General features: G+C 36.9%; 1 protein-coding gene across 4 annotated transcripts in view; it reads left to right on the top strand.

Annotated features, from left to right (window-relative positions):
* Positions 1 to 14299, top strand: part of STK39 (serine/threonine kinase 39) — a 127536-nt gene that overhangs the window by 81027 nt on the left and 32210 nt on the right. For all 4 annotated transcript variants that reach the window (XM_084523208.1, XM_084523207.1, XM_084523206.1 and 1 more), the window contains 3 exons: positions 4944 to 5066; positions 5195 to 5227; positions 7573 to 7640. In XM_084523208.1, the coding sequence (XP_084379334.1) occupies positions 4944 to 5066; positions 5195 to 5227; positions 7573 to 7640 (224 nt within the window). The remainder of the gene's footprint in view (positions 1 to 4943; positions 5067 to 5194; positions 5228 to 7572; positions 7641 to 14299) is intronic.

Here is a 14299-nt window from a genome sequence, read left to right on the forward strand (position 1 = left end):
TATGTTTTCTAATATGTGTTAATTTGTCTTTGTTAAGCTGAAGGCTTGCATTGTTTTCTTTATTAGCTAAAGTTATGAATCAGTTTAGTTCTGTTTTGGAAGGAGCATTTTGTTTTTTTAAAACAATAAACCCCAATTTAGAATTGTGCATGTTTTAACTTGTTTCCGTTTCCCTCTGAATTATTTACTGAGAGATAATCCTTGCATAAAGAGCCATCAATGCTGTGTATTTTGACTAAAGCTGATGGAGAAATTGCAGTTGCATGCCATGTAGAAGAACTTCCTATTTTCGTAGAAATAAAAAAAGTTTGTATTGGTTTCATGCTGTTTCAGATTTGATTTGTGGACTTGAATAAATCACTACCTTTGTCTGTGTCTTTATTTTCTTTCATAAAAATAGGAGGCCTGCAAGAAGATAAGAGAAATATATAGAACATTCTGAACTGCTTTAATCATAGGGGCCAAATGCATGCATGCTGCTTTTTAGCAGTCTTGTAATAGTATTTGAAATGATAAACCAATAGTAAAATTGCAGGTACTTATTTACAAGATTCCAAATACAACCCCTGTGATGTATTCTTGCTAGGACAAGTGCTAAGATTGTTGTTCTTATTCCCCTTCCTTTCTCATCAAAATTAATATCCTAAGCAGTACATTCTCTGAGGCTGGTTGATACTTGTGCTCCCTTTTTCATGCTCCCTGTGATCACACTGCCCTCACACAAGAAAGAGAACCTGCATCAGGATCTCAGAAGGGTGTTCCGACTACTTAATCATAATGCAAGAATTTATTAATGACTTACGGCTATTCTGCTTCACAAAAGAAAGGTGAGAACAAGAGCTCTTGTCCAAAGAGATGACGTTTCATTGAGGAATGGAATCTGATTTGTTCCAATACAATGATAAATGACCTTCCATTAGTTTTCTTACAAGCAACCATTATAAGGTATAAGGTCTGTCTTAAGTGATGCTGGCCTAGAAGCAAAGTTAATTTCTGAAGTGCTGGATGAACAGGTAAGAAAACTCCACAGTCTGGATCTTAATGAGAATATGGAATTCAAGCTACCTGTAGTACTAATGGCTAATGTCACTTGAAGACAAATGCCCATTCTCATGCTGCTGGGTTTCTCTGCAAATTTCATCACCAACACAAGAAAGACTGGAGAGTTGGGCTGAAGTCCACTGACTGTTTTAGACTTGCAGATGAATATCTACAGACATGTCATCTTTCCAGCAGTTTGAATCGTGAATTTACAATCACGGCAAACTGTGGATTCAGTTGCCAAATATATCTTTAGTCTTGACACCCAAATTCCCACCTTCTTCCCCCTCCCACTGTACAAATGAAGAATATGGTGCATTGTTTTCAGGATAGTTCATATGAGTCAAATGTTACAATTTATTTTTGTAAGATAAAACTAGAAGAAAATAGTTCTGTCTCATCACTCAAGGGTAAAGTGTCATTGAATCTCATCAAAAGTTTTGATAAACAGGACACAATCTGGGCTTGCTTGCTTTCTTGATCACTGTATGGCATCCTTTGAGAGCTACGCAGTACTCATCCCTAAGTTACGTCTTCGAACCATACTTGTCTTAGGTACTTAAGCTTTCTTCTGCCTTGTCTTCAGGTAAATTTTCCCCTACATATAGAGGATAGAGGTTCCGTTCCCCCGCCTAGAAGTTAGGATGAGTGCTCTGTCTTGCATACACTTGATGTTACTCATTTTCATTAGTTTCCTTTAACGCTTCATTTTGAAGGCAGAAAAGTTCTACTGTCTGTATTTAAGTTTATCTTCAACATGCATTTCAGAAAACAAAAAACACTTCTGTTGAGCAGGAGCTGGGAGTTAAGATCTGTCAGAAATAGAAGAGATTCTCTAAGTGGGATTTGAGATGTCCTGAGAGAGGTGTTCTTGTTTCACTGTCTCTGTGAATTTGGGTAGGAATATCCTTGCTGTTTGAAAATATCTTGATGTTATTGCTGTCAGTTTGTGTGATCTCTTCAGATCTGCTGCTGTCTCTACCATTTTTTCCAGAGTTTCTTGCAGTGACCAAGTGAAGCTGAGATTATTGGCAAAGCATAGGTGGATACTTTTTGCAGTGGTGAACATAGGTTTCTGTAGCCTTCCATTTGTAGCCATCCAGTTTATATTTTTCTGATAACAATTGAGTGTTAAGTAGTCCATCAGGTCCCCACAAACTCTCATAATCACTTCTGTGTAGTGATTTTTTGTTGGCCCGTTGCACTGTTTTTTCATTAACTTTTACAAGCTGAAGCATTTCAAAGAAGGTCATGCTGCCAACTGCCATAGGAAAGAATGTGTAAGCTTTCCCATAAGGGGCTGCAGTTTGATGGGATAAAATGGGATAATCTTTTCCTCCTTCTCCCTCAGTGGGCGGTACCTGAATATTTTTGCTACAGATGTGCGGTACCTGTGGCACAGATTCCTGCTGTTGTATTGTGGAATGTGAATGCTGAACAAGCTACAGTTAGTACATGTCTGTGTTCTTCAGCAAAGTGCTTCTCTCTATTACACAACCATTTTGTAAATTGAAAGGAAATGATCATAACACAAAGCTGTGGAAGAATGTTGTCTAGAAAAATATCTGCTTTGTTACCAGTTCGATTAAGATGCATTTCAAACATAATTATAGCAATGGGGCCAGTAGGTAATTGTTTATCTCTGTTCCTTTTTCTTCATTTTCCTCTGCTGGTAGCCCTGTTATAATTGCCCTTAGTGTACATGCTAGAGAAAAGCATTTTCTGTGTTTTTTGTTCTGTAGTCCTGTAAGCAAGAAAAGAATATAGAGCTATACCGGACTGATGAACATTTCAAGAGTAATCTAAGTGTCAGAAAGACTTGATTATGAGGTAGTGAAAAATCTTCTGAAGATTGTAGCATAGGCACTTGATGTACCTTATAAAAATATGCTTGCTTTCATCATCCATGTTGTTTCATGAGATGGTTAAAAACAGGTTAAAGAATATATTGCGTCCTTTTGAATCAGGACTTGGGAGAGCACAAAAGACAGATCTTTGGTGCCCAAAGACAAGTGTTTAAGAACAAGTGGTAAAATTGATTTCATTTATCCTGTAGTTATCAAAAGTATGATCACTGTGTTACGAACTGTATGAACATTGCAATGGCTGCTGCCCCCCTCCCTGATTCATATATCTAATGTGGTGCTACTACGGTGTCCAAACTCTGTAATTGTCGTTACAATGCTATTACATAAAATTTCAAAGAAAAAAAAAAGACTAGTGTTTTTTTCACAGGTTGGTGGGCTGAGTCAGCTCACTGTGCAGCCACACTGGTTCCAGGATGGAGGTATAGGATTGTGCAACGCTGGTGGATGTCCCCTGACTGTGACTTCCCATAGTAACAAACTCTTAGATTATCTTGACTGCCATATCTTTGCCCTCTAAGGTCCTTCTCTGGCTGCTGCTCCAAATTCAAAGACTAAAAAGCTTTGGGTGCATAATGTACATTTTAGTCCTTTATATTTTGTGTTGTATTTTATTCCGTTGCCTTTTTTTTTTAATTCAAATACAAGTTGAAGATAGCTGTTTCCTAAAGTACTTCATATCTGTATGCATTTTAACAAATGTGCAATGAGAAAGACAATAGAAAATCTGAATAGAAACAGCTCTACTAGTATTAAAAGTCTGTTGATTCGTATGTATTACAACAGAAACTTAAGCTAATATATTTTCATCCACTACGTGATATTAGCTACATGGGTTTATGATGGGAGAAGAGACAATCGATTTGCTCATATGGTGTGCCTCTCTTGCTCTGAGCCACACCTAAGATACATGCCTTCCTTATATGACTGAATCTTTGTGGCTTTTAACAGAACTGAAACTGAGAAAAGCCACTCTTAATAAAAAAAAATTCGACAACTTCATTTCTAAGAGAATGCAAATGTTAAGCAGCTACCAAAAAAAAAAAAAAAAAAAAAAGGTGTGGTAGACAACAACTTTGCGTTTTTGAAGGCTGAATAAGGTTGGGGACTTTACTATAGCAGAAATTAGGATTTCCTGTGAATGTGTGCTGGTAGGAATCAGTCTGAGCAAAGTACAAGTCTAGACTTTTGTTTTTCTGCCTTTAGACACCTTTCAAGAAAATCATTTAATCTAACACAATACTTTATTTTGAAGTAACTTACTTTCTTTTCCTTGAGCCATTTGTTTATTGCTTATTAAAAGGCAATCTATTTAAAATCTTGAAATGCACTCTATCTTCATCAGTAAAGCTTTCTGCTATAGCTCTGCTAGCACCATTAAGCTCCATTAAAATCATTCTAGTTAGAATAAGTCTTCTGAACAACTGAAAATGGATGCAGAAGAGATTTTGATCAGTGCATGTAGTATGTGAATGTCTCTGTAAAACATTCTTTTATTTTTGAAAAACATGTTTTTGCTTGTGGTTGATGTCCTCTCATAGGTTAGTATATAGTTGTTGGGGAAAATGCTTGTGCAATTGCACAGACTACATCAGGGCTGTTCCTTGTAGGACAATAAACGATAATGGCACGTGCCAGGCAAATTGCCTGCTCTGAGTTCCCTTGTTTCCCTGGTCATGTGGACAGCAAGAACCCACTGATTGTGCAGCTGTAGCTAAAACTAGTGCATTAGGAGCCTGGTATTGGAAACAGGAAAGGTAATGCAGAATTTGTCCTTAAGCAACGGAGCAGGATATTCCTCTGATGGTCTGTACAGTTTTCTGCATTAAATCCACTTTTAATGGATTGTGCAGGAGAGAAACTAAGGGAGGAATATGAAATGACCAGAGATGTCAGGTATTCGATTATGCTAGGAACTCCTCCTATAAACTAAACAAAAGTGTATAGAATAATAATCATGAAGAGCTGTTGATTAACCAGAACATCAGTGACGACAAAAGATGTCTGTGTAATGGAGAGCACTTAATACTTTTGTAGGTTAGACGAGTACCGGGTTCCAGTGGTCACCTCCATAAAACAGAGGATGGAGACTGGGAATGGAGTGATGATGAAATGGATGAGAAGAGTGAGGAAGGCAAAGCTGCTGTTTCTCAGGAAAAGGTAACTTTTGTTTGTGTCAAGACATTTGTACTTTGCAAGGTATTCTGCCTTAATGTTAATTGTTAGTGTTTCTGGATCTTTAATGCATTAAACTGGATAGTTCATATTTGATTGCATTTGTTTTCCAGTCACGAAGAGTAAAAGAAGAGGAGAACATGGAGGTAAAAATGTCTCTTTCATTTTTTTTTTTTCTTCCTAGTGTGTGAGTGAAGGGATTTCTCCTTCAATTTCTGTTGTTAAAAATGTGGATTGAGGGGGGAGTGTTGTTGATTTGGTTCTGCAGCTTTGTACGGCAAGTACTTGTGAGGATAGAGCTGCATGCAGCTGGGCCTGTAGCAATTAATTTGAGTACACATTGGATGAAATAGATAGGAAATTCAAAGTGATGTTATTTTTGTGCCCAGGAGAACTGGTTAAGATAAGTAATTTGGCCATTTTTAATGAGTCCTCCTAACTGGATTACACTAATTGCTGTCTTTTTGTCAGAATGATGATGGTTGTTTCGGAGTAGCTAGAAGATGTCCAAATAATTTTTCATTCTCAGGATTTGTATCACAATGTGTAGCTTCTAATTAAAATTCTTGATACTGTATGAAGTAAAATAGTTCAGTACTGTGGAATAGTAGATTAATTCAGAGTAATAAAATACCATACTGAGTTTCATGGCCTTGTGCTGAGAGTGTAGGAAGCATCAGTGCTGTAAATAATGGGTTAAGAAGTTTACCCGTTACAGCCAAAGTGGTGATCTTTTTAAAAATGTCTGTTCCATGGGTGGTGACACTTGTCACTTCACCTTCAATTTTATATTTTCTGAATTTCATGGTGTCACAGAAATCTGCAAAAAGAGTTGCTGGTTTGGTCCTGTTTACTCCTGTGATGCCCCCAGTGTTTCAGTGTTTACAGCTAGTTTACATGCTGCTTTGGTACCTGTCGAACTTGCCATTAAGGGCTGAGATGTCTTGGGGCCTGTGTGCTGTTCCTCATGCTTCTCTTGCTCCCAAAAAACTTGGGGATTGCCTCACCCTGGAGTTTACTCTGGGATTTCAAATCAACATGTAATTAAAATTGGGCTTCAAGTGCCAGAGTCAGTTTATAGAGGGAAGACCTTGATTGCACTGAGTAGTTTTACATGCCTGTTGGTTGTATCACTTGAAGATCATTTTGGGGATCATTTATACTCCTTCATTCTTTTAAAAACACTTGTAAGCTTTAATGTCTTGTATTAGTGAAGTCTTGGAAATGGTTTCCCATAATTGCAGCACATATGGAAGTGGTCAGTCTAGCTCTGATGATGATCTCTGAAGCATGGCCTCCACAGGGGAAGCAGATTTCAACAGGCCACACCTCAAAGGCATTGCTCTGGTCACTGACTGCTACCTATTGTATTGATAGGAATGGTTTCTCAGAGCAGTTACCTCTGTCTGATGTTGCTTTTTGAAGGAGTGGTGAGCAGATCCCCATTATGTCATCTGGGTGAAGGAAAAAAAAAAAGTTCTGTTGGCTTTTGATTTCATAAATGTTCCAGAAAATGCCCGCAGACTTGTGCAGGTTGCCACTATTGTTGTGCCTCTGTTCATTGTTGATGGACTACATGCTCCTGTAAGTGGACATAACAGACCTGTTAAAGATGCAGATATAAGAGTACTAGTTTATATTAATGGAAGAAAGTTAATGGAGCTAGAAAAAAAAATCTGTTCCAATTCTAGTAATCAAATAATTTTCCAAATATTCATTAATTTTTGTTTAAAATACATAGATCATTGAAATCTCGTATATCTCAGATCTCATATAACGTATTAAAAATGTAGCTTTAATGTGAAAAACTGCTGGAAAAGAATCAAATGAGGTTTGTGATGCACATCGTTAAATTGTTTTGGGAGGACTTGATTGTAACTTTAAACGAATTTCTGGGAGTGGTGACAGTGTGCCAAGTTGTGTATGGAATCGTGGTAGGATAGAGGACCCTTAGGTACTCTGCATGTAGAATGCTTGAGACTTGATATAAATGCTAGTGGAGGGCTGGGCAGGGTATTACAGTCTGTGAGGTAGGAGTGATAGTGTGAAAGATATCTGTATTCATGATTTCTCTGAAAGCTGTTCTCCAAGCTGTGATGCCTGCTTTGATACGCTACTTGTACTTAGCGGGTGGGTAGACTTGAGGAATCAAAATTGCTATACAGAAATAATGGGAATAGTAACTTGATACTCTCACTGTGCAATTATTTTTTAATAGATTACTTGAGTTTTGATGCAAGGTAGATTAAAAGTTCTTACTCTTTGTGCTTTAATATAGGCCTTGCCATTTGTATCTCTGTAATTCAAATACAGCAGTTTTACTGGTATCAGCTATATTTTAGACTGTTACTGAATGTGTTTAAAAAGCCTTTTGAGAGTTTGGGGATGTGTAAAATATTCTCTGAAGTCAGACTGTTAGCATGGCAAGTGTTTCAGGACTTTTTTTTCTTTGGCATCTATTATAACACGTTTTGCTTTTTTTCTTTAATAGTCTCAGCCTGCTGTTAGTGATGAATATAGTGAAGTTCCATGTGCAGTGAATCTTGTCTTAAGATTAAGGTAAGAGATTCTTCTATTTATTTTAACATTCCTTGTAAGGTAACTATATTATTCTTGATCTCCCTCATTACTTTCATAATATTAACATAAAATAAGTGTTAACCTCTTTAATCTCCCAGTATGACCAGTATGAATAGTATTTCTGTGACTAATTGCTGTCTTTTAATTGCTTACTGAAATAGAGTAAAATGAAAAGCAGAATATCAATGTGGCTTCAGGCTAAATGTATCCTTCATTAAGTATTTTCTTTCTTTTTTTCCTTTGCAATGCAGGATCACAGTGAGAGATTTTTAATGAGTTTCTTTCACACTTCAGCAGTCAGCCTCTGACAGAAATAAACCATAGCTATATTACAAGTTGCTACTCAAAAAACATTTTTCACTGGCAAGTTTGATCAGCCACTGTAGAGAAATGACAGATATTTTAGGAAATGGATACAAATATGTTGTCTGACTTTAAATTTAATAGGTGGTTAAAATGAGTCACTTTTCATTAAAATTAATTTACAACTAAGATTTGATAATGTTTAATTATGCAGTTTAATTCTTGGATAGAAGTGTTTGTTGTAACGAAAAATTAGATAGCTTTTTCTTTATTTATAACTATTTTCCTTAAATGGCTAACTTGGTTAAAAGAACTTGTTGTCACTCACTTTAAAACTTGTTTTCAGCCTGTTTGTTTTGACAAGTGATTACAATATTTCACAGATACTCTAAACACTTATATAGGTAGAAGTAAATGTTATTTAAACACAAATAGAGAAATATTTACAAAATTATGACCAGTATATTAGCAACAATTAGCAGATGAATGTACAACAAGTAGCTTTAAAACAGTAACATTCAAAACTGTTAATAATCACAAAAAATACACAGTACAGAATGAGTGTCAAGTTTCCAAACCTATTATCTCCCCTTTTCTTTGACTACTTTCCTAGTGACAGCTGCAAAGAGTTGTTTGGCTGCCAAAGGTTTTTACTGAAGGGAAGAGTAATAAATTTTATTGTGGGGAGAGGAAATACTTCAACATTATTTGGAATTGGTTTAGTTGTCCAATTTACATAACAGCCCAGTTATGCTATCAATATTCTTTTTCGTCTTTCTGCTGACATACAGGTAGATGAAACCATTTACAAAACAGACCAATTGATATTGCCACATGGAAGTACCAGTGAGGAGACTGGGTATTTTTGAAAGTATGCTGAAACCTATAGAGTGATAAGCTTCTACCCAGTTACCTGCAATGTTGACATATCCAAAGGGCAAACATTTTAACACAGTCTAAGGGTAGAGAGTATGCTTTCAGTTTTACTTGTAGCTCTTAAGCCAGAATTCAAGGAGTGATCGTGAAAGACCTGAGTTTCCAAACTCTTTGTGATGAACTTCTTTTTTTTTAAAGAATATTCCTAATTTATGGGTGAAAAAATTCCTACCTCCCCATTCTCCCTAAAAGCAATTCTGAATAACTGTAGTAACTAGGGTTACGATTACGAATGTTTCTTCACCGTCTACCATTAAACATGTAAACAAGAATTTAGCTTTTAGAAACCAGAAAGCTTCTCTTAAAGAAAATAGTCTTCAACAGGAGACACCCTCAGGGGCCTGGGAGCGCTCTTGACTGTGTCTTGGAAAAACAAAAACCCGATGCAGAATTTTGCAGATTGAGCTTTGCTAATTTTGGCTGACCTATATTCTGAGGCAGAATGCTCTCCTGTGCACATTCCTGGCCCCACGAGAGCTCTGGCTGTGTCCTGCCTCGGTGGTAGGAAGTGGGATGAATCATATATCCTTGCAGTGTTTGTCTGGATTTCCTTCTGATGGAAATCTAAGCATGTGAGTAGGGTCAGAGCTGGCACATGTGTGTAGGGGGTGTGTGTTGGTATATGCAATTAAAAGGTTTTTCATCTTTGGCTTTATTGTAGACACATTAATAGTGGCCCTGGCCTGTCAGTGAGTGGTTGCACCTAAGTAGAGAACTTACCAGTTTTTCTCTTTTGGGGTTGGTATATCAGCAGTGAGCTAATTTAGGAAACCAGCTATGGGGAAAGCTCTGAAAAGTAGTGGTTGTGGTAATGGAATTGTGGACGTAGTATTAGGATTATTCTTTCCTACCCCCAAAGAGTCCTGAAATTTGGACCTTATCACTCTGCTAATGAAAGAACAGGATGAGTTTGAGGCTGGCATCCTTGTGAATTATTGACAAGCCTGTATTGCACCAAGCAATGTACATGACAAACTAAGAGACATTGGGAAGCCAGTAGTGTTTAGTATATTAGCGCTTGAACTAATTTTTGAATGTTTTGCACTAATTCAACTGTTTTATTTTGTTACCGGAGGGGTTTCTTCATTTAAAAAATAAAAAATAAAAATTACATATCATAGGATGTAGCCTGGAGGCCCTCAGTTATGATCAGTTAGTCCTGGGTTAGCACCTTTTTGCTTCCCAGCTGTCCTGATGCTACAATTATTGTGGGGTGATTGAGCTTACATTTACAGTAGCTGTATATGAGGAAAGATACTGTGGCCCCTAAGTGTTCTCCTTTGTTTTAATCACTGAGCAAACTTTTTTTGAGCATCTGAAAGAAAAATAATATGATAGTTTTGGCATTTGTAGCTAATAAAATCTGGGTAGATGACTTGCTTTGTATCACACGGCATTCCCTCAGGATCGTAATGTAGTAAACAGCTAATACACTCACAGGGATTTCTGTATTTATCCACCTACAGCGCAGGCTTTAAACTGTTCTGCTGATGTCTTTTGGTGAATTGATCATTAAGTCATATAGCTGATAGAGACTTGAGCACATCAGAGTATTTTTATGGGATTTGTTAAAATGAACCATAAGTTATGAACCATGTTATTATGAAGCAAGTTAGCTACAGTATGAGGATAGAAACAATTTCCTGTGATGCTTCATCTACCACTATTATATAGCTTTTAAAGGATGCCTTGGTATTCAGATAAACATTGTGAACATTAGATGCCAGATCTGAAGACTCAAAACTCTCAGCATATTATCCAAAATGTTGGAAGCTTTTTCTTTTAAAATAATTCGCTGGAGGCAATCAAATTATATAAACTGCAGTAGCTTGATGAGTTCAGAACACACTGGTTTTAGATGCTGTAAATTACTGGAAAAAAAAAAAAAAAAAAAAAAAGTTAAGTACTGATGTGGGTAAAAATGTAAATACCAGCAAAATACAAGAGGAATGAATTACGGGGCCAGAGTAGGGGGTGAGACTGAGAGAGGAAGGGCACTAAACATGGCAAAGGAAGGCTCAAGAAGGTCTTACCTTGTTGCTGTTTTCCTTTTGTTTCCCTGAAGAGAGGGGCTGTGGGGTAAGGTGACTGACAGCAGCAAAAGGTGAGCATCTCAAATGTGAACGAACTCTTCCTGTGTGATGGAGGCTGGCTGGGCAAGGATTTGAGGAGAAAAGGCATTTTTCCCAGTGTCCTTGGACAAGAAAGGGCTTAAGAGATGGTGGGGAGGAAACCGATGGCTATAGTATTGCTGACTCTTTTTGGCTGGGGAACTATCTTAGTTTGCAGAGAATTTGTGATAGAAGCCTAAGTGACCATTTAGGGCCTTACAGGAGAAGTAATTTCAGATGGGGGTTGAGAGTCTTGGGAGATGGATGACCTTTGGCAGGAAGGAAAAAAGGAACTGCTCTTCTGACTTTTTTTTTTTTTTTCCCTTCTAAAGGATGCAGCTATGCTACACCAAAAATATCAAATGTTAGATGATAATACTGTGGAAAAAAATACAAAACTGTTCCAAAAAGGTTAATAGTATATGCAAAAATTTTAAATTACCCTCCCAAAGGAGGAAATTTGGCAGAAAAATTGGTGAATTTCAGTAATTCTTTTACTGGCTGGTCAAGTTCTGTCATTTTTTTCCAAACAGCAGGGTTGGACTTACTCAGTAACTGAGTAGCGAATGCCAAACTAGCACCAGCCTCTGTTTAGTGCAAATGGCATGTTGTGGATGAGAACTGTAACTTCATCCTGAAATGATCTTTACAGAATCCCATGGCATCCTTTGTAGGAGTGGTGGTATTTAATTCTGTTAGTCTGGGTAATTTCCAACTTGAGTATCTGACTTCTCTACCCTAAACTTGTATTTAATTCCTTTTTATTTGAGAAGGCAGCTTTTTTGTTGGGGCTAACTTAGAAAAATATTCTCTGTTGTGAGAGTTCAGGTAACATAATGAATTTAAAGTTTGTTCTGACCAATTGATGGTTCACTTGCATCTTCACTTGCAGATGGCATTTTTGCAATTTATTTTCTATCTTTTGCACCATTGTAGCTTGGAGTATTTTTGTCTAGAAGTGAAATTAGCAGCAGTGCTTTAAGTAATGCAGTACAAAGCTTGTGAAAGGCTGTGTTGTTCAAAACTTAATTTTGACCATTAGTATTTTAAAGTTCAGCTTTTAATTAAGAGACTGTGTTTGGCTTTTGCAATGAACTGAAAAAAAAAATGGTTCTCAGATACTGCCTGATCTGTTGCCATAATCCGAACTGCAAACCCAAACTGTGTATGGTTATGTTGAAATGTTGATGCTGCTTTATCCTCTGCTTCACAGAGGAAGGGGAATTTGGTACTGGGGAGGAATGAAATTCGCATTCCGAGTATCCTCTCAGGAGGCTGCACATGCTGTGTGTCTCAGCAGAGGACCCTGGCAGGAGGTTTAAGGCAATTCTCTGTGATTCAGTCCGCTGCTGTGACTGGGTAAAGGGGAGTGGAGAGAAGATGCCACCTTTCACTTGAAATTTCCAGTTTAACCACTGTGTTGTTACAGTTACAGATTTGGGAAGGTCACTGTCTGAGGATTTGACTATTTAGATTAATAACAGAGACATTTTGTGTTAAATTAGGAGACTTGTTAATGGTTAATAGTTAAGAATTGCAAATTATCTGAAGCAATCTAAGATGGTTAAATTAGCTCCTATGACAGGAAGATAATTTACTGACTGTAATTTAGAATGTCCCAGGACCTAATTTAATACAGTTCCTGCGCACCAGATGAATTAAGCCTGTGGAAGAACAAAAGGGACAAATGGAAATTTTTTTACTCAAGGCGCTGGCAAATGGAATAGTTCAGTTATATTACTGAATGTCTTATTGAAAACAGTGTGTAGAGAAAATGCTAAGGCAGAATTGCCTGTAATAATACTTTGATAATTCGTGTTATTTACAGATAAATGTTAGTGTGTATTTTTAACAAAAACATTTTTTCGGTTAATGTAGCTGGTTTGTCACACTGTATACGATCTCTGGGTTTTCCTGTACCTTGCACACTGTATGTGGTTTTAATCATTTCTTGCCTGTCACACCTAATCTCAAAAATTTCAAAGAGGAACATCAAGGATTATCAAAGGTTTGCAGAGGAATAATTCCATGAAAGCTGAAGGGAAATTTCTATATCTATATATAGTAAAAATATATAATGTGTAGAACATAATGGCACAAAGCCTGAAAGCAGGGGTTGGTTATTCATTATCTCAGTACAGAAACTGGAGGAATGAGAGGAAACTGGCTGATGACTATGTTTAAACTAATAAAAGGAGAAGGAAAAAAACATCACACAAGGTGCACTTAAACTTTGAAACTCCTTGCCCCAAGATGTTGAAGAAAAATTCATGAGGGTTATGAAATGCTTAGAAACCACATCAATTTGAGGTAGTTCTTGAAAGACAAATGCTTTGTGGCTGGGGCAGTAGTTGTAGTAAGAATTGCCATGTCCCAATTCTGCATTGTTTCTTAGGCACCCACTCTGACTGCTGTCAGAAATACGAGTACTTGGCTGCAGATAGCTAGCAGAGCTCCTTTTGTGTTGTTAATATTAAAGTTTGAAGCTTAATTTTTAGGAAAAAAAATATCTAAATAAGCAAAACAAAACCCAGAATCTTTTCTGGCAAGATCCAGAATGAGTCTATAATTGACCCAACATAATCAAGAATTCTTAATTCTTTTTTGTGTGTGTGTATTTTTTTGTTTTGTTTTGGTAGTACAGTTTCTAGCTTTTCTAGTGTTGAAACTTTTATTCTAGGCTCTTTTGTAAGAAGTGGGGCTGATGTGTATCCTTCACCAAGGACAGGTATTTTTCATTATTTTTGCTTATTTAGAATAGCTTCTGTTCTCCAGTGCGTTTAATGACAAAATCAACAGACCAACTCCCAGCTGTGTGGTAGATTTACAACGGGGAAAGTAACAGAGCTTGTCTGTGGGCTGGAAGTTGGTCCAGTAACAGACAACATAAACAAAACCATTTGTAGAATTGTTGAAGTAATTTTACCTTTGATAATGGTATTGAGCATTTTCCTATATGATATTTTACCATCACCTCTAGAGTTTTTGCCTTCCTTCAGGCAGTCGTGGGAATGTGGTTACTGAAGTGAATTTTGATTTCACAGTATAGAGACTTGATTTAAATAACCTGTTTAATCATGATTAAATCATGACTGAAATCAGTAGGCAGGAACCCTTGATTAAACTATTGATTCTAATCCTGCTTTTTGTTTGTACCTCTATTTCCTTCAGAGCTCGCTCCTTGAAAATAGTAAATTGTGCATTTTTTATTCACTACTTAAGGATGTTTTTATACTTCTCTGTGGTTTTTATTGAAAATTAAACACTGAAAAATGTTTTAATTAACAA

This window comes from Aythya ferina, assembly GCF_964211825.1.
Source record: "Aythya ferina genome assembly, chromosome: 6".
Lineage (NCBI taxonomy): Eukaryota > Metazoa > Chordata > Aves > Anseriformes > Anatidae > Aythya > Aythya ferina.